Source organism: Pezoporus flaviventris, unplaced genomic scaffold, assembly GCF_033815535.1.
Source record: "Pezoporus flaviventris isolate CSIRO_AGI_PZ_B2104156 unplaced genomic scaffold, CSIRO_AGI_Pfla_v1 ptg000031l, whole genome shotgun sequence".
In the NCBI taxonomy this organism is placed as follows: domain Eukaryota; kingdom Metazoa; phylum Chordata; class Aves; order Psittaciformes; family Psittacidae; genus Pezoporus; species Pezoporus flaviventris.
In genome coordinates, this window is record NW_026892579.1 from 27707790 (window position 1) to 27734124 (window position 26335).

The 26335-nt window shown below is 37.8% G+C and overlaps 1 protein-coding gene across 1 annotated transcript in view; it reads left to right on the forward strand.

Moving 5' to 3' along the window:
- Window positions 1-26335, forward strand: part of EYS (eyes shut homolog) — an 828128-nt gene that overhangs the window by 299178 nt on the left and 502615 nt on the right. Inside the window, exon 21 of the mRNA XM_061460547.1 lies at window positions 3645-3766. Coding sequence (XP_061316531.1) covers window positions 3645-3766 — 122 coding nt within the window. The remainder of the gene's footprint in view (window positions 1-3644; window positions 3767-26335) is intronic.

Below are 26335 nucleotides of genomic sequence, written 5' to 3' on the forward strand. Positions count from 1 at the left end.
GTCATGCTCAGTATATAAACTGGGGCAGTTACTCAGAAGGGCTAGATCACTGCTGGGGTTGGGCTGGGTATCAGTTGGTGGGTGGTGAGTGGTTGTGTTCTCTTCCCTTGTTATTTCCCTTACCATTATTATTATTGGTGGTAGCAGTAGTTGTCTGCATTATACCTTAGTTACTGGACTGTTCTTATCTCAACCCATAGGAGTTACATTCTTTTGATTCTCTTCCCCGTCCCTCCAGGAGCAGGGGAAGGAAGAATGGGGAAGAGTGAGCAAGCGACTGTATGGTTGTGAGTTACTAGCTGGGCTTAAAACACAACACTAGGTGTCTAATCTAAGTCCTCCAGTCCCTAGTTTTATTCACTGCATACTTGCCACTACCTGGCTTCCTGTCATTTTACGTTGTTTGGAGTATAATCTGCCTTGACTGTCCCACAGAGGACAGCCTCTCAGCCTTCCTTCATCTGAGAGATGTTGTTGGCCCTTCAATGGACTCCTTCCAGTATCTCCATCTCTGTGTTATAGTGGGTAGCCTAGAATTGACACAGGACTATAGGTGTGGCCTCTCCAAGGCTGAGTAGAAAGGCAGAATCACCTTACTTAACCTGTTGGCAGCCCTCCTAATGCAGCCTGGGATATCGTACCCTTTTTCACTGCAAGGGTGTGTTTTTGCCTCATGTCCAATTTGGTGTCCATCAGGACCCCAAAGTCTTTCTCTGCAAAGTCTCACAGTTATTAACACCATTTTTATCTACCTATACTTATATGTCATTTATTGTAACATGTCACCTTCAGTTGCTGTAAATCTACATAGAGATGAAATAATACAGCTTTTTTTTTATGCATGGTATACATATACATGATTAATGTTTTGTGCTTGCTCATGTCATGAGAAATCTGCAAAGCATAAAAATTCAGCAGCTGATTGATAGATGGTTTTAGTGAGACCAGAAAAAATACTGCTGCTTTCTAAACAATATTGTTGACAGCCTCCTTTCACATCTAATTTTATAATCCATTTCTATGAGAGGTTTTTTTGAAGTAAGTCATTATTGCACGTTCCTGCTTTATGTAGAAACTTAACCTGCCATTAAAACAGTTTTTAAGAGGTGTCTAAAAGTTACTTGTGGGTATGAATTAGTTGTCCCCATTTTGGCCTTTGTACCATCTTTTTTTCCCCTATTTTAACACTTGTTTTCATGGCACTAATAAACATGCAGAGAATTCAGGAAATCTCGGAAAAAAAATTTCAAAAAAAATGATGTATTTAATAAGTAATTTGGGTGTGTCTGTGATGTAATAGAAAACGGTTATATGTGTCCTAGTAACGTGATTTGTCTCAAATGTGTTTCTTTTTTTTTGTCCTTGGCACATTTCCCAGAAAATGATTTTCTCTTTCCATGTTTGTCTCTCAGTATTATATTTAAACAAACACAAAATATTTTTAACAAAATCTGTCTCTTTTATTAATCTTTGATTTACTGTCACTTCAGATATTTCCGAATTCTTGGACTTATTCTGCCAATTTTCTTTTCTCTTCATGAAGAATATTTTGCAGTTCTTGAATTTGAGTTCAGGCGTATGGAGCAGTAACAGTAAACTATCAATTAAGATTTTCTATTTTCTTTCTTTAGCAGATGGAGTCTACAGGTCACAAGATGTAGTTAGTTGCATGGAAGAGCCTTGCCTAAGTAAACCACAAAGGATAAAATGTCATTTTCTTTTTTTTGACTAGAAAATGTAGTTAACTCATCAGTACATACTGATCCTGTTTTGAGTGCCCAACCTACTTTTACGCTGTTATTTTTCTGTTATTTTGCTCTGTAAACCCATCACTGACATTTCATATTTGTCAAAATGGTCTGTCTTAACTCAGACAGATACCTTTCAATTTTATTTTCTGACATACAAAGTTTATCTCAGTGGGTTCAGTAAATCCATGTCACAGAAATAATATGTGTGTCCCAAAAAAGCACAGCAACTGTGTTAGTCAACATGAGCACAAAACAAATCGAGTGCAGTTGGGAAAGTACAAATCGCAAATACGTTATGTACAAACAGGCTGGTGAAAAATTTGATTTTACCAGCTGTAGTAGAATATATATGTAAATAATTTTACTTCAAGTACTGGAATCAGTGGAGTTCTTCCACAATATCTGACACTTCAGGACAATCAAGCTGACCTTGACCTTAAATTATTAACTTTTCTTTCTTTTTTATTTTGTTGTCTTCATTCCAATAAAATGCAACAGATTGTTAGAGTATCATGACAGAAAGTTCTGGGACAATTGCCTAATATGCATTTCCTTTAGAGTTCTGATCCTTAACTTGTATTTTTAAACTATATTAGGGAATAAAATAATTTTGCTGTTAATGTAGAAGTTCATAGCCCATATCTCCTTGAAACACAATGGTCTCTGTTTCCAAAGTTCATATTCAGTAATAAAACAGCTGAAATACAACAATATGATTTGCAGACTGCAAATATCTGTAGATGCCACAGTGCTGGTGCATTTCATATTTGATCATCATGCTATGGCAGTTCATTTACGTACTCAGCTTTTAAAAACACTAGTAACTTTATTACTGTCTATTAATGCTTTCCAGTTTACATGGATTTTTAATAAGCTTTAAAATCTATCCTGAAGGCTGTTGCAATGTTTAGCCAGTAATGAAATAATTCACATCAGTCATGCTTACCATTTAAAGTGTTTCCTAACTTTTAACAGAAAAAAGCCTTGTTAGAAACAAGCATGATACAAAAGAAGACTTCTGCTGAATAGAAGTGTTTGCATTGCTGGGCCTCTCTAGTTAATAATCAATTCATCAATTCAGCAGATGTTCACCTTTGCCTTTTTTTCTTTTTCTTTTTTTTTTCTTTTTTTTAGTAGAACATAGACAGGGAAAATGTACTTTATGTTTTTTTAAGACTATGTGAAACACCTCTTTGCAGTTTTATGCAGTTTAATCAGTCAGAAATTTAGCACTCAGCACCTAATCATTAGTGTACGTAATACTATCACCATAGAACTAGAAGATTTAAATTATGTTATCTGAATTGATACCCAGTATAATATCTAATACACTGTATAGGAGACAGTATTTTTTATGCCATGAGTTGTTTAGTACTGCTTAATTAGGATGCTGATGCACAATTTCATATTAAGGGTGTTAAAAAAGTTGGATAGCTATATAATCCTGAGAATTTCCACAGTAAATTATTTTATATTGAGTTCTATTTGGACTGCATTCTGAACTTTACAACTCAGATGATTAGAAATACCTGTAGTTTAGGCATGTCTGTGTAATATCTAAGCAAAATATTTTTATATAAGAGATGGTATCTTTTATTAGAAAAACCTTGGAGACAGAAGGCAGAGATAGTAAAGGAATTGCAGGTACACAAGTAGGTTATTAAAAAAGGTAGCTAAAAAGTAGGGTTACATGCCTATGTTATCTTAGTAGTAGGTCAAACTATTGATATATTTATGAAATTTTCAAGTTTTGAAATGGTGAAGTGCCTGTCAGTAGACAAAAATGCACAGCAATCAATACTAATACCTGTCGTAATTATATTAAAATTACAAAAAAAAAACAAAAAAAAAACAACAAAAAACAGATTATTTATTTTACTTAATACATTACAGAGATACCAATGTGTTTGTATGCCTGGATGGGAAGGAACGTTCTGTGAAAATGAATCAAATGAATGTAATTCAGAGCCTTGTAAAAACAATGGCACCTGCGTGGATCTTTTCAACAGCTATCGGTAAGTGTTACATCTTCTCCCTATATGATTATGTTCCAGGAATGACAGACTTATGCATCCAGTTATAATTTTATTGCTCAGCTTGGGAATGGAATGTTATTACACAAATGAGCAAACAACTTATGTCATGGATAAACTGCTTTACTTTATGTTCATTTGAAGTCAGAAGACAATTAATTGTAGATGGAGAATTAAAAAAAAAATGCACCCATTCAAAACACTTAGCAAGTAATCTAACCTGGAGCTGTAATTAGTCAAAGAATATATAGGATCTTTTTCTATCATGTATGTCCTGTAAGTGCAGGAGATACTTTAAAAGTAGTGGGAGTGGAGGGTTGTACAATTTTAGGAGATGAGATTGTATCATTGCTGCCACCTTGTGGTTTAAAAGATAGGAAAATAGAAATTTAAAATTTACAGGCACACTGGGAGAAATCATGATGATTTGACACCATAGTATTCATAACTTAAACCCAAGTCTTTATTTCATGCATGCATTTATGGTTTAAAAGTGATTCTTTTTTTATGTTTATGAAGCTAAGGACTCCATAAACCATCTAGCAATCAGCTTCTTTTATTTGTATACAGGGTTGGACAAGCACTAGCTACTCTGACCAAAGTTAGATCAGGAACTGCTTTGGAATTCCAACAGTGATAGATGATGCAGCTGCCTTCCTGGCCAAGTTCTGGTACTGTTTATTTTCCTGGTATAAGTTTAGTTGCTGGACATGATACTCAGAATTTTCTGAAATTCTTTGAAGTTGGCCACACCATCACTAGTACCCGATATTACTTCTAATTTAAATTGATGTAAAGTATAGATAACATAGCTTTCTTTTATGCCTTAGATAACACTCATTAGTTTACCTTCTTTTAAGTATTTCCAAATCCACCTGAAAACTTTTTGAAAAATTTAGTGTGCAACAGCCTAAAAAATAGATTTTTGTATAGAAAAAGAAGGAAAAAATATAATAGAAAAGGAAATATTTTTGTAACAAGATTCATAGCTGTAATAATGAGAATAATAATATAAACCATAAAATCATAGAATAGTTAGAATTGGAAAGGACCTTAAGATCATCTAGTTCCAACCCCCATAACTCCTAACTAAAAATTTCTCTTTTATGCTCATTTATATGGTGCTATTTAATTTTTAACCTTGATCTGCAAACTTGCTGCCAAAATTGAAGAACCATCAAGTATGCCAGAACAGAATGCTTTCCTGTATGGATTCCGTCATACAAAAATAAATCACACACTGCCAGGGGAAAAAAAAAATCAAAGCTTTCTCAGTTGCGCGCTTTTATTTTAAGGAATGAGAATAAGAAATTTAGAATAAGATACTGAATCAAGAGTTAATCTCGAATTGTTAAATATGAATAATTTCGTATGTCATTCCTGTTTCATTCCTGTTTACTTTTGTTCAGGCTGATAAGCTAAGGAATTTGTTTTTCTCCTTTCTCATTTTTCAGTTTGGCACATGGCACAGCAAAGTCAGTAATTTAGAATAGTTTCATGCATATATTTCCAGTATCCTTTGAACCTTTAATTCTCACGACAGCATAATCTCTCAAATTATTTCTCTGAACATTTACAGCATCTATTATGCTAAATTCCCTATTTCTTCTCTATCCTATTGCAGCATCTCTCCTGATACTTTGAGTAATTTTGCCCTAATAACATCAAGCCCTAATTAAAGCCCTTGTGTCTCCTTTGCTTTTACCAGCTCATAGGGAAACTTTAAGTGAAAACTCTCTTCAAATCTTCTTTCAAAATAGTAGCAACATAGTTTTATGGATGAACCAGTGCTTCTAATGGTGTAGAATAGTTTTGGACTTGGCTGTAATCATGATGACATTAAAATTTGGAGAATTAACCAAGTGTCTTTCCAACGTACTCAATTCTTCCTGTGTATTTACATTGAATCCCACAGATTCATGCTATTTGCCATTTTGTCAGTATTTGTTGAGATGATGTGTTGTTGCTGCTTTTCTTTTTATAACATATCAGTGGACTTCTCTACACTAATCAGAAAATTGTACTTTCTGAAGTACATTTCGTTATGCCATCTGTTGATCTTGTAGTCTTTATAACAGGTTTAGTGTTTACTTAAGAAAAGTTATCCTTTGTCAGTGGCTGAATAAGATACCATTTTACAATCTCTGTGGAAACTGAAGTCCAGTTCTATTTTTATACCTGTAGTTTATCCTTCTTCCTCTTTAATGGTTCTTTTCTAGCATTTTCCTTTTTTAAAAAAGTAAATATATTAGACAATAGTTATCCTTACAGTATCTTGATTCACTGACTGGGACTCATGCTGACTGTGTCAGTCAGTCTAATGGTCCTTAGCACCAGAGCTCTATCCAAAATCTCAACACACTGACTTTACTATATACATTCTTTTCATTGTAACTTAGTTAAATATAAGTTTGTTGTAAATTAATATGTAGAAAAATGTATTAGTTGGGAAATGGATGATCTCTCTGATGGGAATATTTAAAAAGACTGTCAAACTATGCAACTTCCAAACTTCAGAATTACTCTACTGGATTGCTAATCTGCATTAACACTACACATTGCCAAGGGTTACCCGGGTAACTATAGACCGGTCAGCCTCACCTCCATCCCTGGGAAAGTGATGGAACACCTTATCATTGGTGCCATCTTAAGGCATATCAAGGATAAGAGGGTTATGAGGGGCAGTCAACATGGCTTCACCAAGGGGAAATCATGCTTGACCAATCTCTTAGCCTTTTATGAGGAAATAACACGGTGGATGGATGATGGCAGAGCGGTGGATGTGGTCTACCTTGACTTCAGCAAAGCATTTGACACAGTCTCCCACAGCATCCTCACAGCTAAATTGAGGAAGCGTGGTCTGGATGATCAGGTAGTGAGGTGGACTGTGAACTGGCTGAAGGAGAGAAGCCAGAGAGTTGTAGTCTATGGGGCAGAGTCTAGTTGGAGGCCTGTAACCAGTGGAGTGCCTCAAGGGTCAGTACTGGGACCAGTATTATTTAATATATTCATCAATGACTTAGATGAGGGAATTGAGTGTACTATCAGCAAGTTTGCTGATGACACTAAGCTGGGAGGAGTGACTGACACGTCAGAAGGCTGTGCTGCCATCCAGCGAGACCTGGACAGGCTGGAGAGTTGAGCAGGGAATAACTTGATGAAGTATAACAAGGGAAAGTGTAGAGTCCTGCATCTGGGCAGGAACAACCCCAGGTTCCAGTATAGGTTGGGAAACGACCTGTTAGAGAGCAGTGTAGGGGAGAGGGACCTGGGTGTCTTAGTGGACGACAGGATGACCATGAGCCAACGCTGTGCCCTTGTGGCCAAGAAGGCCAATGGCATCCTGGGGTGTATTAGAAGGCGGGTGGTTAGTAGGTCGAGAGAGGTTCTCCTTCCCCTCTACTCTGCCCTGGTGAGACCCCATCTGGAATATTGTGTCCAGTTCTGGGCCCCTCAGTTCAAGAAGGACAGGGAGCTGCTGGAGAGAGTCCAGCGCAGGGCAACGAAGATGATTAAGGGAGTGGAGCATCTCCCTTATGAGGAAAGACTGAGGAGCTGGGTCTCTATAGTTTGGAGGAGACTGAGGGGTGACCTTATTAATGTATATAAATATATAAAGGGGGAGTGTCACGAGGATGGAGCCAGGCTCTACTCAGTGGCAAACAATGATAGGACAAGGGGTAATGGGTACAAACTGGAACACAAGAGGTTCCACTTAAACTTGAGAAGAAACTTCTTCTCAGTGAGGGTGAGGGAACACTGGAACAGGCTGCCCAGGGAGGTTGTGGAGTCTCCTTCCCTGGAGACATTCAAAACCCGCCTGGACACATTCCTGTGTAACATTATCTAGGTGTTCCTGCTCTGGCAGGGGGATTGGACTAGATGATCTTTTGAGGTCCCTTCCAATCTCTAACATACTGTGATACTGTGATACTGTAATTCTTAATTGCTGTTCATCATTATCATTGCGTGTATAACACCATTAGTCCTTACAATTATTAACTTTAAAAATACCATTATTTCTATTTATATATGTATATTTATCATGTTTATATACTCTTGCCATGCTGTGGAACTGATGCTGTTTAGTTAGCACTGCTAGCTGTGACTGTTGATGGCTCTTAACTGCTGAGGTCAAGGTAGCGAGTCCAAGAGTTCTTCAGTGACAGAAGCAGGAGCCACAATGGTTTGTCTACCTTCCCTAACTTTCCTCACTGGTCATCAATGTTTTATGCTTCATGCCTCCTCTCTGAAATAAAACCGTGATCTTATATGCCCTTGAGATCTTACTTTTTGAATAAAAAAAAAGGGACCCCTTCTTGTTTCACTTACTTACTGTTGCAGAGACAGACATCTTTCCTGCTTGGGTGTTCTTATCCTCTAAATTTTAATTCTGGCACATGTTTTCTTACACTTTGTGCAGCTATCACAGGTCTTCATTTGCCTTTTCACAATTACAGATAATATTTACATATTTAAGCCTAGTTGTGTTACAAAATTCTGTAAGTGGTGTTACAGAATTGTGAAATACTCTTTTTTTCTAGTTATGCTATTTTAGCATGCTTACTTCTGGAACAAGTATTACGTACAGTTCCTTTAGCCTGCTTCTAAGCATCTGGTTTTTGGGTGCTGTGGTCCTTTTCTTTGGCTACATATGATACAGATATTATTTTTGTCTAACATTATGACTGTTTACACAAGGGTACCCAGTAAAAAATTGTAGCTGTTTTTCTATGACTCTAAGTCTAGGAGCTAGCTTTTTCTTTTCAGAGGTGACTCTAAAACACCTCTTTCACAATAACTTCTGCAAAGACAAATGGCAAAACTTGGTAAATGCCAATGTCACCTTTAAATATGAGGCTTAAGTTCCTTAAGCACTTTTGAGAAATTAGTGATAATGTGCAAAAATGTTGTCTGTTTAAATGCTCTTTATTTAAACTCTTTGTTGCTTATCCTGTCCTGTAAGAGGCCCTAGTTTTCCTTTCCTTTCCTTCTCCCTTTAGACTCTGAATTGTGGTTAGAGTAGAAGGTCTTTTGAGTCATTTCAGACTGTGTTAGTCTTCCTTAGCAGCACTTCTTCAATTAGTAACTATGCCCCAATCACCTTTCTTCGACCTTAGATAATAATTTATGCTAGCTGACAATTTGGGTAACTGTCAACCAGAGTTGGACTTATTTCGTCTCTTTCCTGTTATTTTCACAGTCAATTCCCAAATACGCCTTGCCCTGTAGCTCCACTCTTTGCTTCTTAGCATTTGAAGCCATATCTCCTTTTCAGAATAAAAAAACAGTTTTTCATTAGTGTAACTGTCATCTACATGTGCTGAGTTCTTGAAAAAGGACTAGTCTTATGTCATTAGAATGTATTCAGTGTTAGGCATACCATAATCCTTAATTATTATAGAATAGTTAATGTTGGAAAGGAACTTAAGATCATCTAGTTCCAAGCCCCCCGCCATGGGCAGGGACACCTCACACTAAACCATCTCACCCAAGGCTTCGTCCAACCTGGTCTTGAACACTGCCAGGGACGGAGCATTCACAACCTCCCTGGGCAACCTATTCCAGTGCCTCACCACCCTCGCAGGAAAGAATTTCCGCCTTATATCCAACCTAAACTTCCCCTGTTTAAGTTTGAACCCATTACCCCTTGTCCTGTCACTACAGTCCCTCATGAAGAGTCCCTCCCCAGCATCCCTATAGCCCCCTTCAGATACTGGAAGGCTGCTATGAGGTCTCCACACAGCCTTCTCTTCTCCAGGCTGAACAGCTCCAACTTTCTCAGCCTATCTTGATATGGGAGGTGCTCCAGTCCCCTGATCATCCTCGTGGACCTCCTCTGGACTTGTCCCAACAGTTCCATGTCCTTTTTATGTTGAGGACACCAGAACTGCACACAGTACTCCAGGTGAGGTCTCCCAAGAGCAGAGTAGAGGGGCAGGATCACCTCCTTCGACCTGCTGGTCACACTGCTTTTGATGCAGCCCAGTATAGAGTTGGCTTTCTGGGCTGCGAGCACACACTGAAGCCGGCTCACGTTCATTTCCTCATCGACCAGCACCCCCAAGTCCTTCTCCGCAGGGCTGCTCTGAATCTCTTCTCTGCCCAACCTGAAGCTGTGCCTGGGATTGCTCCGACCCAGGCGTAGGACCTTGCACTTGGCATGGTTAAACTTCATGAGGTTGGCATCAGCCCACCTCACAAGAGTGTCAAGGTCCCTCTGGATGACATTCCTTCCCTCCAGCCTATCAACTGAACCACACAGCTTGGTGTCATCGGCAAACTTGCTGAGGGCGCACTCAATCCCACTGTCCATGTCACCGACAAAGATGTTGAACAAGACCGGTCCCAACACCCATCCCTGAGGGACACCACTCGTTACTGGTCTCCAGCCAGACACTGGGCCATTGACCACAACTCTTTGCATGCAGCCATCCAGCCAGTTCTTTATCCACTGAGTGGTCCATCCATCAAATTGATATCTTTCCAATTTAGAGACAAGGATATCATGTGGGACAGTGTCGAACGCTTTGCACAAGTCCAGGTAGATGACATCAACTGCTCTACCCCTGTCCATCAGTTCTGTAGCCCCATCATAGGAGGCCACCAAAATGGTCAGGCAGGATTTCCCCTTAGTGAAGCCATGCTGGCTGTCACTAAGCACCTTGTTGTTTTTCATGTGCCTTGGCATGCCTTCCAGGGGAATCTGCTCCAAGATTTTGTCAAGCACAGAGTTGAGACTGACTGGTCTGTAAATCCCTGTGTCATCCATTTTCCCCTTCTTGAAAATGGGGGTTATATTTCCCTTTTTCCAGTCGTTGGGAACTTCACCTGACTGCCATGATTTTTCAAATATGATGGACAGTGGCTTAGCAACTTCATTCGCCATCTCCTTCAGGACCCATGGATGGATTTCATGAGGTCCCATGGACTTGTGTACATTCAGGTTTTTAAGATGGTCTCAAACCAGATCCTCTCCTCCAGTGGGCACAAGGTCTTCATTCTCACAGTCCCTGCGTCTGCCTTCCAAGACTTGGGTGGTTTGGTCAGAGCCTTTGCCAGTGAAGACTGAGGCAAAGAAGTCATTCAGAACCTCAGCCTTCTCCAAATCCTGTGTAGCCAGTTCTCCTGAGAGCTTCCTGAGGGGGCCTACATTGCCCCTAGTCTGTTTTTTATTCACTACATACCTATAGAATCCCTTCCTGTTATCCTTAGCATCCCTAGCTAAGTTTAATTCTAACTGGGCCTTAGCTTTCCTAACCTGGTCCTTAGCTTTCCGGACAACATCCCTGTACTCTTCCCAGGCTGCCTGTCCTTGCTTCCACCTTTTATAAGCCTCTTTTTTCATTGAATTCTCCTCAGCAGCTCCTTTTCCATCCAAGGAGGTCTCCTGGCTATCCTTCTGCACTGTTACAGAAAAGAAGCATACAGTTTTGCTCTTTTTTTCCCGCACCTGGGGAGGATTTGCACAGTTTATCTGTGCTTTAGGAAAGCACAATTAAAGTCAGCCTCTCTGTTTTCTCTGAATGATGCAAGAATTGTTCTTTGCTAAGTTTTATAAGCTGGTGATTTGGAAATTAGGGATGGGTGAATATCTGAAAGATCCATGAGTAAAAGCATGCATATTTATGCAGTATATTTTTAAGATACATTTACTTCTAAATGAATGGCTTTTAAATTATCATGGAATTCAAAAGAAAATTGTGATATGATTATAATTTGAATGTTGAGTTCAGTCTGCCTTCTGTTTTTACTGGCACTCCTTTAAACTACTTTACTTCTATACTCTTTCTTGCTTTTTCTCCCCCAGAAGCAATAAACAGCTTTTCCCACAGATGAGGATCAGCTTGGCTTTTTAATAGTCCCAGATGCCAAAATCTGGAACATTTTTTTTTAAAGCATCTGGCTTCTTAGCTGGCATTTCTTCAGGGTTCTTTGGCCAGCTCTTCCTCTCTTGCAGCAGAGATATTTCCTGAAACATTTATTGATTGTACTTCTGACTTATCTTTAGTCCTGACTTGTTGGGTTATTTTCATCTTACTACCAAGTTAAGTATTCACCTCTTACTGAAAATCATCTTTAAAGAATTCATATGGATAGTCAGGAGATTTACTAATGAATTATCTAAAGGAATTTGTGAAAGCAACAGCAAGCGTTCCCTCCAAAGATAAGAAGTGTTTTATAATTTTGTCTCTGGTAACACTGTTAAGAACCAGAAATGTGTAGAATGCTGCTTGTTATGCTTCAGTGTGTGAATTCAGCTTTAGGGTTTTTGTTGCCTGAGGCAAACAACAAAATAGTGCTGTACCATCTCAGTAGCATTTACTTAAATGTTGCTGACATTCTGTGCCCCTTAGGGCATATTTTGGACATGAACAGTTTTCTGAAAGGACTATTACATTTTTGTTCAAAATCCCAATGAAACATAAAATTTAAAAGGATGCACAATAAGTACCTGGAAAATACCTCCTCCACCCCAAACAGATCATCAAGTTTTCCTTCCTGACCAGTAGAATTGGTCCTCCTGGTATATGCAATCATTGTGTGGCATATTTTAAATAAATATTTTAGAATATCTTTCCATTACAGACACACAAAAAGACATGAAAATAATCATCTGATCAACTCACAGGTTAAAGGAAGGGAGTACAAAACAGTTTCTAAAATAATGAGGTACCCGAGGCATAGCTTTGAGAGTGCCTGAAATGTGATACAAAAGTTATCCAAATTTATCAGTGCTGTAGGGCAGTTAAACACTTTCAGTGTAAATAATGTTAAGTATATAAGCACAGCTAACAGAGAAAGCTAACAGATGAAGCAGTTTGCACATCAGTGTTTGGACTGATTTTCTGGAAACTGTTTCTGGGGTCATCAGAGGACTGCTGTGAACTCTTTGAGGAGCTTCAGGGTGCCTGCTGCTCCTGTGAAGGGATAGCTACAGGAGGCTGTGACTGCTAGCAAGCTGTAGCAGTTTCCCACAAGCTTTGTTGTCAACTTTTCTTGATTGATCTTGATTGATGGAAACTTTGAGCTGTTTATTTCCAGCTGACTTCTCATTAGGGACAGTCCAGCATCCTTTCAGCAAATGCTGGAAAGAGTATGTGACTGCCAAGCCTAGAGCACAGCCAGCACAGGCACTAGTGTTGAAGGGGGCCAGAAGCTATTGAGGACACTGTGTACTTAGGTGAGGTGCTGCAGGGCACTATTCTGTAGCAGCTAGAGCAGCAACTACCTCAGCATATTAGAGACCTAAAACTGGATTGAGGTCCTCAGGGGGAAGGTAGTTCTGCAGGCATGGTGCTGCAGATATGTCTAGGGATACTTGCTGAGCTTAGGACCAGAGGTTACATTCTCCTTGCCTGCAGGAAGTACTTGTGTGCTGGAGAAGGATCAGTGCTGCTGAGTAAATGAGCTGCAGGACGCAGTAATCAGACTGTGAAGCTTGAGAGATGATGAGAACAGTATTATATTCTCCAAGACTCTCTAGATACAAGAACCTCAACTCCTAACCATAGTGAAAGAGGACCAGCAAATGTCTGTGCTTAGGAAGCTTGTAAGTGGAGACTCCAGTGATGATGAGGGCTGGAAGACTGTGATATGGACAGCGCAATGAGGGCTCCTGTCCTACATGCAGGAGCCTCTGCAACTACAGAGTTGATTCAGCAAGCTGGTAGCAAAGTGACCAGAAGCTCTTTCCAGCTGGTTCAGCTGAACCTGAACCATGAGGCAGCACTGAGAGGTAATGAGTGAGTGTACTGGAAGACTCTCTGCTGCAGGATCTTGATAGGATGTATCATGAGTCCTGAGGGAACTTGCAAGGCAACTTTTGATTATCTTTAAAAGATCTTGGTGACTGGAAGAGGTTCATAAGGATTGGAGGAAAGACAGAAACTGAAAGAAAATATGTCAGAGAATGGAAGAAAAATTGCAGAAAAAAGAAGGATGAAAATAGAAAATATTGCTGATATCTTCATGAAAGGCAAGAAGGAGAATCTGTGAAACTGTGGATCAGTCAGCCACACTCTTGTGCCTGGGAAGGTGATGGAGCAAATAATCCTTGAAATCATTTCCACACATGTGATGGAAAAGAAGGTGATGCAGAGCATAGGTTTATGAAAAGAAAATTATGCCTGATAATAGCATTCAATGAGTTGACTGGCTTGACAGATGATGGGAGAGCTGTGGGTGTTGTTTATCTTGACTTTAGACACTATTATCGTAGATAAAACTGACTGCATTGCCAGGCACAAAGACCAGATGGTCAGTCAGTGGTGATGTACCCACAAGATAAATAAGGAAGAAAGAGCTGGGACTATTTAGCCTGGAGAAGGGAAGGCTGAGCAAGATCAAAGAGCCTAATACTGGGGAAGGGGGCAGTGAGACAAGGAGAAGGCACAGGTAAAGAAGACAACCAGACTCTTCTCAGAGGTGCCCAGTTAAAGGACAAGAGGCAATAGGCACAGACTGAAATACATGGAAGTCCATTTAAATATGAGATTTTTTTTTATTTTTTTTTTTTACTGTTAGGGTGATTGAACCCTGGAACAATTGCTCAGAAAGATTGTGGAGTCTCCTCCTTGGAGACAGCCAAAACACAACTGGACAAAATCCTGGGCAGCCTGTTGTAGTTGAGCTGCTGTGAGCAGGAGCATTGAACTAGGTGATCTCCCGAGGTCCCTTCCAACCTCAGTGATGTTTTGCCTTTCTATTTATTTCTGTAGCCATCAGATTTTTTTTTCTGTCTATATGCATAAATCCTTCAAAGTTTGGGTCTAAGTAGGCGATATTGATAGTATAATTGAGGAAAAGTGTACATGAACATATGCACCAATTACTCTGCACTTCAAATCTCCTTTAGCTTTGGTCTACTCCTATGTTTAATGTATATAAAATGCATACAATTTTATATTTTCAGTTTTTCAGCTCAAGTATATGTTTTGGGTTTCTGACAGTTTTAAATAGCAAGTTTCGTATATGCCCAAAACCTAAGATATTTATTTTCCATATAATTATTATAGTTAGGAGTAATAAAATAATAGTGTACTATAAACATAAAATTGGTGATATTAATACAACAGTTTCTGGTCATGAGATTTGCATGGAAACATTTAAAAGACACATATAAAAAAAAAAGCTAAAAAAGCTGTGCTTCTGTTGCATTTAATTTCTCCTTTGGCGGCTGAAGTGAGAATGCAGAAAAAAAACCACGAATGTAAACTTCCACTTCATTTGGCATAATTTGTAATGGAATTGATAGAGAAATAGTAAGTCATATCAATTCTTATTCCTGCAGTGCCTGGATGTGGAGAATGAGCAAACTGAGTACCCTTTCCTTTCTGAGGAAAAGCCTTAGGTACCTCTTATATTTACTCAGACCTAAGCTCCCTGACTTTAAGGTCATTGCTGAAGAGAAAATGTACAGAGAAGTGGACACATACAATTGGAAAGGTAATAGGAGTGAGAGCCAAAGGAAAAATCTGCAAGGACCAGTTTTAAAACTGAGCAAGCACACACTAAGCAGTATGAAGTGTGTATGGACAGGTGAATTCAGTACTCTGGTGTATGTAAAAAATACAAAATTAATTTGCATCTAACAGTGAAGAAAGATTAAAAATAGCACTAGTAAAGTATTTTTGCAGAGATGGAAGAATTGACTCTGCAGGAGTTTGCCAAAAGTGGGTTAGAAAGCTGTAAGGAGTTGCATTTCAAAAATGGAACTGTTCAACTAATTCAGAATTTAGTAAACGCATTGAGGTGAAGGAAGCAGAAGACTGGAAAAACTGATGGGACCATCTCCGAGTATTCTTGTTGTGGGTTGAAGATAAGATGGTGGTGCATTAGAAGGCAGGTATATGAGGTGAAGTGCCGAATGAAAGAGTGAATAAATCTTAAGGAGAAGTGTGTGAGAGAGAGGAAGCTGGTGGTCATTGGTCTAATAAAAATAAAAATAGAACAAAACGTGCCCTATTGTCTTCAATTCAAATGACAACAGGTAGCATTGTTTGATTTATTATTTTTTATTTATTTATTTTGTCATGACCTATTTTGGTTACCTCAAAGTGAGTATGTAACTTCTAATATTTGGTATTTTTCTGCCTGTCAGAGCCTGATGGAAGTTCCCATCATGTTATATAGCAATGATATTAAAATTGGAATTCAACGGTGTGTCTTATGTAGCTACAGTTCTGGGCAATAACAAAAATGCTGCCACCACTAAGTATTTTTTGCAGGGGCTGTGTGTGTAAGAATTAAAACTACAATCAATAGAAATAAGATAGGCAATGAAGTGAAGAACAGCTGAAAAGGCTTTCAAGACAGATATCACTAACTCATTATTTTTAATCCAAATCTGTTACAATGTTTCTGTTGCTGATGATTCATAATAGACTCCATTTTACTTGTTTTCTTTTTCCCATCATTAGCAGTTCCCTAAAAGCATATTCACTCTTTTAATTCTGGAAATCTTAGTAAAATAGGAGGTTTAAACAAACACACAAACAAGCAAAAAATGGAGCTGACACTTTAAAAATGGCTGATTAGAAATGAATGGGAAAACCATCTGTCATTGTTAGCTGCAGTTTAGATATTTCATGCATCAGCAGTGTCTAAAAGATGCACAAAGGAACAAAATTTAGAAAGGATTATGGGCATTGCTGCTGACATTATATCCTGTTGAACCATGGAGAATGGGTAATAAACAGTTCCACATAAAAGGACAGGACATTCTCTTTACTTTAAAATCTGTATTTTTTTTTCACTTCATTTAAAAAATCATTAGCGAAACCTACATTTCACTTGTTTAAACAGATTTCGTCAGTTTCATGGGTTTTACCTACCCTCTTAGAGCAATTCTAAAGTGGTTAAGGGTCAAAATTTTTGTAAATTAATTGTCTCAGTTTTAATGCCAAAATGTTACCCTTGTGTATTTCACACTGAAATAACATTCCAGCCAAAACAAAAGCAAGGTTTCATCTTCAGTTTGAGGCATTTTTTTTTTGAAGCAAACAATAGCAGTCACAATTTGCCTAAGAACAACCAGCAAGACTACTTCGCAGGCAGCATTTTCTCTGTTTTGGGAGATGATAGGGAGAAAATTAATCCTGACTATGTATTTAGTTGTAGTGTAAGTGAATACATTTTAGTTATGTCAAGCAGCTCAGTAGTGAAATACTATTTATCTCATCAGTGGTGCTCACATACCTTAGATGAGTAGATGATATTACCATTGTTAGGTTACTGGGGTGATGAAGATAACATATGAAGAAGAATTCTGCAAGTCTATTAATAGTGTAAAATCTAGTATTTGTGAAACTGGCAGAATGTGACCTATATCTAATGGAATAAAAATAGAGTTCTGTTTTGTTTTGGTCTTCCATTTAAGACATGTTATAAAAAAAAGAAATAGAAGACTTTTCTTTTTAAAAACCATATATTTTTTAAAAGATTGTGCTAGCAACTACAAAACTGGTTTTGAGGAAGAGTAGAATTTTATGTTTAGAAAACATTTCAAAAAGTATGAGTTATTCAGCTAAAGCAGATGCATCTTTGAAATGATTGCTTATATATGAAATACATGTACAAATATACAAATTACGTGGAATGCTTCTAGCATTGTAAAGTGTATACAATACGTAATTAGAAAATCAACATAGTTTTTCTCACCACTATTTTCTATGGGTAATGGAATTTTAGTTAATAGTCTTTCTACGTATGTCTGGGATTTAAACTGTTGTGTTCTGTTAAATAGAAGTATTATAGGGAAGTTTATTTAGACAGCTATTACAGATAGTACATTGTTAGACGTCCTCTATAAAGCAGTGCTTGCTCTTCAGCAATAGCAAGCAGAGTGCATAATGCAGGATCTATAATTATATTTGCTTCCATCAAAAGCCAGTTTGGATGTGTAAAAAAAAAATTATTATCGCAGTTATAATAGGAGGCCTTTATCTTTTGGAGGTCACAAATAGAGAAAAAGGAGCACAAATTTGAAAGTCACATCCCTCTGTGAGCATACATAAGTGTTGCTATGTATGTCTCTTAGGGTTATTCATTCCCTATTGGGAAGGGGCAGTCATAAAATTTTCATAGGTTTGGTCTATTGAAGTAACCCAGTAAGATAACCATAGTCAAAAGTTTGATTCTTTATATTAGAGTAGCAAGGGTAGATAAAACCATAAGTGACTCTTGGAGACCAATTGAAAATCTTCTTTTGTTGATGGCTTTTATAGCTTTAATCAGAACAATATCTTTCTAAGGACTAAGCTATTTTTGAAATGCTGGTTGCAAAGACATGCCAAGTTGAATTTTGTTTTGTAACAGTCTGTAGTAGGGAAATACCTACCTCATCTTGTGACTGCAGTATTTGAGCAGCATACACACACACATATATACACAAGCTTCCCAGGGAAGTGGTGGAATCACTGTCCCTGGAAATGTTCAGAAAACAAGTAGATGAGGCCCTTGGTGACGTGGTTTAGTGGTGAACTTGGCAATCCTGGGGTAACAGTTTGACTTGATGACCTGAAAGGTCTTTTCCAACCTAGCTTAGCTGATTCTAAGATTCTGGTTTGGTTTTTTTTGGTTTTTTTTTGGTTGGTTGGTTGGTTGGTTTTTTTGTTGTTGTTGTTGTTTGCTGTTTTGGGCTTTTTTTAAAATAACATTGAGAAATACTTTCTGAGTTGAACTTAAAAATGCTTACTTTTGCTCTTTTCCTATTGTTTATACGCTTGGAAGTTGTGGCACTTCTTTAGAAATATTTCATAGGCTTAATGAAATAATTCTTCCTAGGCAAACTTAAGTAAGGCCTGTGTTAGGTAATCTCTGGTAAACTTATTTGTGGCAAGATGAAATGTTACAGTTTCAGTTATTTGTTGGAAGTTACAATCTTCTTATACCTTCAGATGACTTCTAACAGATTATAATTTAGTATATTAAATCATTAATGAAGATCAGTTTGCACAAAACATTTTTTCTTTTCTTTCTATTACTGTAATAACAAATTTAAGCCCAGAGGCATCCTTGCTTCTTAAACTTTTTCTAAAATATTTTCTAAACTGCCAGTATTAATGAAAACACACTGTAGCTTTTCCAAAAGTTTTGCTTTGTACTGGCTCCTTTGAAAATCTGAGTTTATAATGTTCAAATTTATATTTATTTATATAATTATTAAAAAATTCAAATTAACATTGTGAGAGTTGTTCACATTCTAAATGATTCACCAGATAAACTTTGATATAATTGACTACTGCTAGTGTAGGTAAAGATCAAGTGACAACCCTGAAAGTAGCTTAAAATATGGGCATAGAACATTGGGGAAAGATGCTGATAAAGATATCTTCTTAAATGACAATTGTGTTTGTGGAATTCAGAAATGGTCAGAAGCATGAGGGAGAGAAATGCTTCTTTGTCACCATTATGTGGAGGTCATTTGCTTAAATTTCTGAATTGCTGTGTATTAAGTTCAGTTATTTTTCATGTATTTTTTCTAAATGTCAAAGTGCTCTATCTTCAGGGTTAGATTCTTATTGCTCATTCTTCAAAAAATTCAGAGTTGCAGCATGCAATCTACCAGTTCATGCTGCTGTACTAATTACTGCTAATAAGGATTAGAGGTTGTAATTTCCTTTACTTGGTCTTCTGTTGTTGTCTGTGGTGCAAGGAACAGATCAGAAAATATCTCCTTTACTCTGCCTGGAGCAGATTTGTTAGCACTCTACCTGAAGAGTTCATTTTTCTTCTCCATAATCAGTGCCATCTCTGTATGGTAGGTGAAGAGCTTTGAAGTCAGTTGACGAACTACAGTTGTATTGCTAAACTCTCCAAATTAACAAACATCTTTCCTGCAGGGGCTGTTAACTGCTTGTACATGATAGCTTTTATTTTCTTCAGTGCAGGATTCATCTTCCTTTCAGATTTTTGAGCTCAAAGAGGATTTATCTCAAAATCAATGTACTAAAACATGGCAAGAGTTACCTGTAACTCTCAGAGAATACCAGAGCAATACAAACTGAAAAACAGTATTGTGCTTATTTTCATACCAAGTAGGACCTTTGCACTGAAATCTAGTAGAGAGGAAGAGATTTTCAAGGGGAAATAGTACCACAGGTGCAACAGTAAACCCACTACCAGATTTGTCATTAAGGACTGGTATTAAATTAAGATAGAGGAGCACAAGCAAAAGGTAACTAGGGAGATGGAAGCCTTTTGTTCAGGAGTCTTCCAGATAGAGCTCAGATGTTGAGTAAATCAGTTAACAGATTAACTTTATGTAACATCAGCTTCTTGGACACTGTATAACAACTGATTCCCTCTGATTCTTGAAAGAATGAAATAATACTTCTCTTTTCTCTACCAAAGTGAATCCATACCATCTAAGATCCTGGAGGTAGATTCTTTACTTCCTGTTCACTATAGTATTGATTTACTGATGCCGTGTTTTCACAAATGAATGTTTTGCTCTCTGGCATATGCAATCTTTGGAGAAGTGTTGCATGTTAAAAAAGATGCAAATTAAGTATTTTCCCTCAGATTGCTGGGTGGAGTCTTGAGTTACCTTGTTGCTGTTGTACTGATTGTTGTTGTTCTAGTGTGGGATGAAAGACACATAGGCAAACAATGTGGCTTTTGATGTTAGTGACAACAGGTAGTAAGATAAAAAAGAATGTGTGTCCTTTCCCCTTTGCATTTTGTCAAGGACAGAAAGAAGTATAAAACACATTTACTTAATAGATGATGTTATTTGTTTAAGAGCAGCTTCACATGCCAGAATGCATGGATAGCCTATATGGGGGTCTGCAGTAATTCAAGAAATGAACACTGCTACTCAGAAAATCATTTTATGCACTGAACACAGATTTAGACAGATCTTTCTCTTTACACTGCTTTGTGTGCTGACTTGTTAAACTGCATTTTAAAATTTTCACATGACTGTGATAACCTTCATATATAACTTGGGGAATTTAGGAGAAGGAAGTTCCTGTTTTGTTAAGGGATGACTTGACTTTGTATTCTTTAAATCTTTTCAGAATATGTGTTAAAAAATCTTGAACATGGTAGAGTAGCAATTATCTAGCATGTGGGTATTATCTAATAGCCTAGATAACAGCCAAAACTGTGAAACAAAAGTAAAATAATATTCCATAATTTTTTGTTTGTTTGTTTGTAATTTTTAATTAATTCCTGCTGCCTCTAAAATAGAAGTTTCAGGAGGTAAGACTGATGGAAAGGTACTTTACCATTTGTTTTCTACGTGGTCATGGTCTATGAGTAAGACTGTTGATACCAAACTGTGTTGTATTTTCCAGTTCAGGAAAATGGAAAAAGAAGAAAAGCTGCAATAAAAAATTAGGAGTTGAAAGCTGAGAATACTTTCTGTAAGGTATAGAATTATTTTTCTGAAAACAGAATGAGAGCACTGCATCTGAACTAGAGCTTAAAGTAGAAGCTGAAATATAGCTTACTCTCTGATGGAGCCTGTCATGTGAACCCATTGCTTCACATAGAGAATTAAGGAAGAAATACCTGGAAAACAAGCAAATGCAACTTTGTCTATTTGTTAAACATTTTTTTCTTTGTGCTATGTCCCTGAATTGCACATAATATTAGGAATAAATTTTAGTTATTGTAGAAATGAAGAATGTGAGCAGGGAGTTATGGGAGCAAAAGTATACAGAATAGAGAAAAACCATCCTAAAAAATAAGAAAAGGGACAAGTATTATAAGGCTGAAGGAATTTAATTGAAAGGGAATGAAAACTACCTAAGCCCTTGAAAGCTTTTCTCTATGCATCGAACACACAAAAAAACACACTTATCTTTACTTATATTAGCAGAAAAATAATCTTTATCTTTCCAGAAATGTACCTTCTGAATCCTTTTTCTTTAGTGGGGTCAATATCCACTTCTGTTTTCAGCCTTAAGAAATATTTCCAGCTTTCTTCTTAATTTCTATGAGAAATTAATGCAAAATTTTCACTCATAGACTACCTTTTTAGTAAAAGAATATAGCTGCCTCTGAAATATCAGGGATTCATAGCATGTCAGATTGGGAAAAATAGCATAGTTTAAAAAAAAAAACAAAACAACCCATTGAATTGGATTTTCAAATTTGACTTAATTACTTAGATTGTTAAATAATAATATTTTCAAATTTGAGGAAAGTGGCTTAGTCTAGATATTTCTCTGCATATCTGACAGAGAAATTCATAAGCCTACCTTCTCGGTTTCCTTTATAGCCAAGGAAGACAAGTAAATCGATAGATTCCTTCCAGAAGGATTCATTCAGCTCATCTGAGATCTGAACTAAGTAGCTTACTTCACTGAAAAAACAGCATCTTCAGAGTGGCTTAACTTGTAATGTACAAACTTTCAGTTGTCAGAATTGCACGGTCGGTTCCTAACTAGTGTGCTCTGCAATGTTTCTGAAGGCCAGACCCCTCAGTTATCTAGAGGAAATGGAGCATACTCCAGGGTGAGTTTTAGTTCAGAATGTGATTAGATTTTTGAAGTAAAGGGTACATCCTAGATGTACCCAATTGCTTGGCTTGCAGTGTTGAATGATCATACACACACAAACTGGAATGAAACTAATGTTGTGGTTTAAACCCAGCTGGCAACTAAGTACGACACAGCTGTTCACTCAGCTGCCCCCTTTCTTTCTTGCCAGGCAGGATGGGGAGGAGAACCTAAAGAATGTAAAACCCACAGGTTGAGATAAGAACAGTTTAATAACTAAAATAAAGTAAAATATAGCGGTAATAGAAAGAATACCAACAATAGGAAACAACAAGAGAGGAAATAAAAGCTCAGAAAATACAAATGATGCACAATACAATTGCTCACCATTCACTGACCAATACCCAGCCTGACCCGAGCAGTGATAGGTCCCTTCTAGGTAACTCCCCCCAGTTGATGATATAATGGGCATGACATGCTGTGGTATGGAATACCCCTTTGGCTAGTTTGGATCAGGTATTCTGCCTCTGCTTCCTCCCAGCTTCCCATGCCCATCCTCACTGGCAGAGGATGAGAGACTGAAAAGTCCTTGATCAGGGTAAGTGCTACTGAGCAACAGCTAAAACACTGGTGTACTATCAGCATTGTTCTCAGGCTAAAGCGAAAACACAGCACTGCACCAGCTACTGGGGAGAAAAATAACTTTATCCCAGATGAAACCAGGACACTAAATTAGAGGATACCCTTTGAGTATATCATTGTGTTAAAATTTTCACAGGGCCAGGCATTCCTACAACGGTTAGGTGGACCTTGGGGATTGGTTGTACACCTGCACTGAACTGTATGGTTCAGTTCAGGAGCCTGAAGTAGAAAGCACTGGTGTAGAAAAGATATTTCTGCTATTCACATTAACCAAAGGTTTCCTGGTACACGTCAGAGAAGGGCAATGAATGAGTAAGTTTATAACACAGCATTTTTATTTCAGGATTTATCTGGTCCTGCCTTCTTAACCACAGCAATAAAAGAAGTAACAATTTTAGTCTTTGCCATTACTATCCTTTATGGCTTTGCCTCAGTCATTTAAAAGGTCTATCCCATTGCTAGTGTTTATAAAAATTACTATATATGTCCCAAGTTAAAAGTATGCAAAAAAAAGAAAGAGCAGAATAAAAACTAATACTACTTTTGCCATGCGGAACAGATTGAGCAATTAGTTTCATCCTATGTCTTGGGCATTTCACTGTCACAGCGCACCTCTCTTGAGCTTCCAGCTGCAGCCTAGCTGTGGCCCCCAGTCCGAAAACACAAAGGGCTATGATTTGTCAAGCAGTGACTGCAGGCAGGGGGGTTACCCCCTCCTAGAGGGGTCACTTCCAGAGCTGAAGGTGGAGCACGGGCCCTGTCAGCAGTCTCTGGCCCCAGCACAAGGCTTAAGCTAGCGAGGCTAAGCTGCTGCACTGCCAGGTCAGCCCACAGCTGGCGGCCTTGTTGCAGCAGTGTCAAAGTCATAAAATCACAGAATCACAGAAACAAATCATCATGTGTTACTGATCTCCATTTGAGCATTGAGACATTATCTATAAACTCTGGACACAGCCATCCAGCCAGTTACTTACCTATCTAATAGTCCATCCATCAGACCTGTATCCCTCCAGTTTTGCAGCAAGTGTTCTGTGCAATCATATCAAAGGCTTTACAGAAGTAAAGATAGATCGTAGCTCTTCACTTGTCTGCTAATGCAGTCACTCCATGGGTGCTGGATTAGTCAGGCATGATTTGCCCGTGATGAAGCCATGTTGGCTGTCTCTGATCACCTCCTTACCTTCCATATGTTTCCACGTAACTTGCAGGAAGATCTGTTCTATGATCTTCTCAGTCATGATGATGAGATGAGGAGAGACATGGGTGGAAATCTGAGAAAAATCTAGTAGTGACATATGAGAGCGGAGAACTAGTAGCACCAGAACAGCATCAGAGATAAACTCATCATACAACTTTTGAAGGTGAAAGATGGTGAAGTATGTAAGATGGGTCAGAGAGCTGCTTGAGGAACAAAGAGGGCTTTAAGCTTTTCAGAGAGCAAAGGTTTTGTGGGAGGAAAGAGGAGAGAGAAAAATGAATATTTGAAGCCTCTATGGTGACTGGAAGTGTATGTCTTTAGAGCTTTGTGATATGTGTTGGTGCTCTAAATTTAAAGCTGTGCATGTATTGAAAGCAAGCTCTCATTTTACTGCTTCAGATGGTCCAATAACCTCTAGCTTACCAGAAATGAATTTGTTACCGAGCACTGTGTTTTTTCAGGCTGTTAGCTGATTTGATTGAATGCACTAGACAACATACACTCTTACTGTAGAATGGACCATTGTTGCATGTATTATATAGCTAATAGGCTAACCTACACTTCATTGAACATCTTGAAATTTCTCATCAAGATCCTGTCAAATAATGAGGCAGGTGAATGATGGTCACAGTGTATCTGAGGGTTCAGTTTAGGATTCCTGTTGCTTTGACTAAAACACTATGGAAAAAAAAAACAACAGTTCTGCTGCATCTTGAATCTTACTGTTTTGTTTTTTTTTTTTTTCTGTAGGAACACCTGTATCTGTGGCAAAAGCAAGCTCCTTGACTGATATTTTCTGAAAAATTGGTGCAAAATACAAATATAGACTGAAAAGACCAGTTTATTTTTTGCTTTTCTGCTGTAAGATGTCTGAAGGCCAAAAAGGGCTCCTTCTGAAATTTGTTCTGTGCTGGTATAATCATCTGCGTTACTGCTTTTGTCAAGCTTTGGCTTTTTTCCAGGTGTCCTAGCTGAACTAAGTAGAAAGAAAATAACTTTAGAACTCTTAAAATTCAGAGTGGATTCCCGTTCTGGTTGGCATCCTGAAATAAAATGGCTTAGGCTCAGGGCAGCTCTTGCTAATGTGTCTAAATAACTGATGGAAATGAGTGAAAAAGGTGGAGGCAGACTCTTCTCAGTGGTATCCACTGACAGGACCAGGGGCAGTGGACAAAAGCTGAAATACATTAAAGTCGACTTTAAGATAAGAAAATACTTTTTTTTTTCTTTTTTTAGTGTGAGGGAGGTCAGGAGCAGAAATAAGCTGCCCAGAGAGTTTGTGGAGTCTCCATATGTGGAGATACTTGAAGTATCAAAGACACAAGCCTGAGAAACCTCTAGCTGACCTTGTTTTGACCAGGGGGGACTAGGAAGGCCTCAAGGACTTGACCAGGGGGGACTAGGTAAACCTCAAGGTTTCACTTCAATGTGAGAAATAAAAAGGGAATTTTCAAGCAGGTGAGAAACAAATAACTCATGCAGAGATAGATAAGCTTACAACGTTAATACTAGTTTTTCTGAGTATCATTCATGACTATAACTTTTAATTTTAGACTTTAATATTTAAACAGGAAGTAAAATGCAAATCCATGCATATACTTTACATTGTATATTTTCATTACTTTCTGCTTTTGTTCGTTGGAACATAATATTTATGAAAGCTGACCTGTATGTGTGTTGAGCGTTCAAAAAAAGTTTATATGTCTAAATGATTTAGGAATAAACACAAAGTTACATATAAAACATCTGCTATATTTAGATTTTTGTCTTTAGAAGGTATATGAAAACTTTAATGGTATTTTGCTACCACTATTAGATCTTTTTATCTGAGTTTGCAAGTTGATAAAAGAACAGCAAAGACTGTATTACATATATTATGTGGTCTCATGAAAGTGTAGATGACTTTTTTTTTCTAATGTAGTGAGTAAACTGGTCATTTTGAAAAAGACTGTTTGGATTTTTGCCTTTTGATCAGATAATCTACAAGAATATCAACTGTAGTAAATTAATCGATAATCCACAGTTAAAAAACCCTGCTGTATATTCTTTTAATACTCCTAACACCTCCCTGCCTTGTTTAAATAACAGTTGTCATTAAGGCAAAATGTTGTCTTGACTCTTAAAACTGGGCCTTGCGATAGACATTTCTATGTATTTTTTCACATTCAATGAGAGCACCAACAACTTCTTGATAATACAGAGTAAAATAAAATGTTATTAATTGTGTCAGCTGGTAGCTGTCATGAAGCTGGCTAGTAC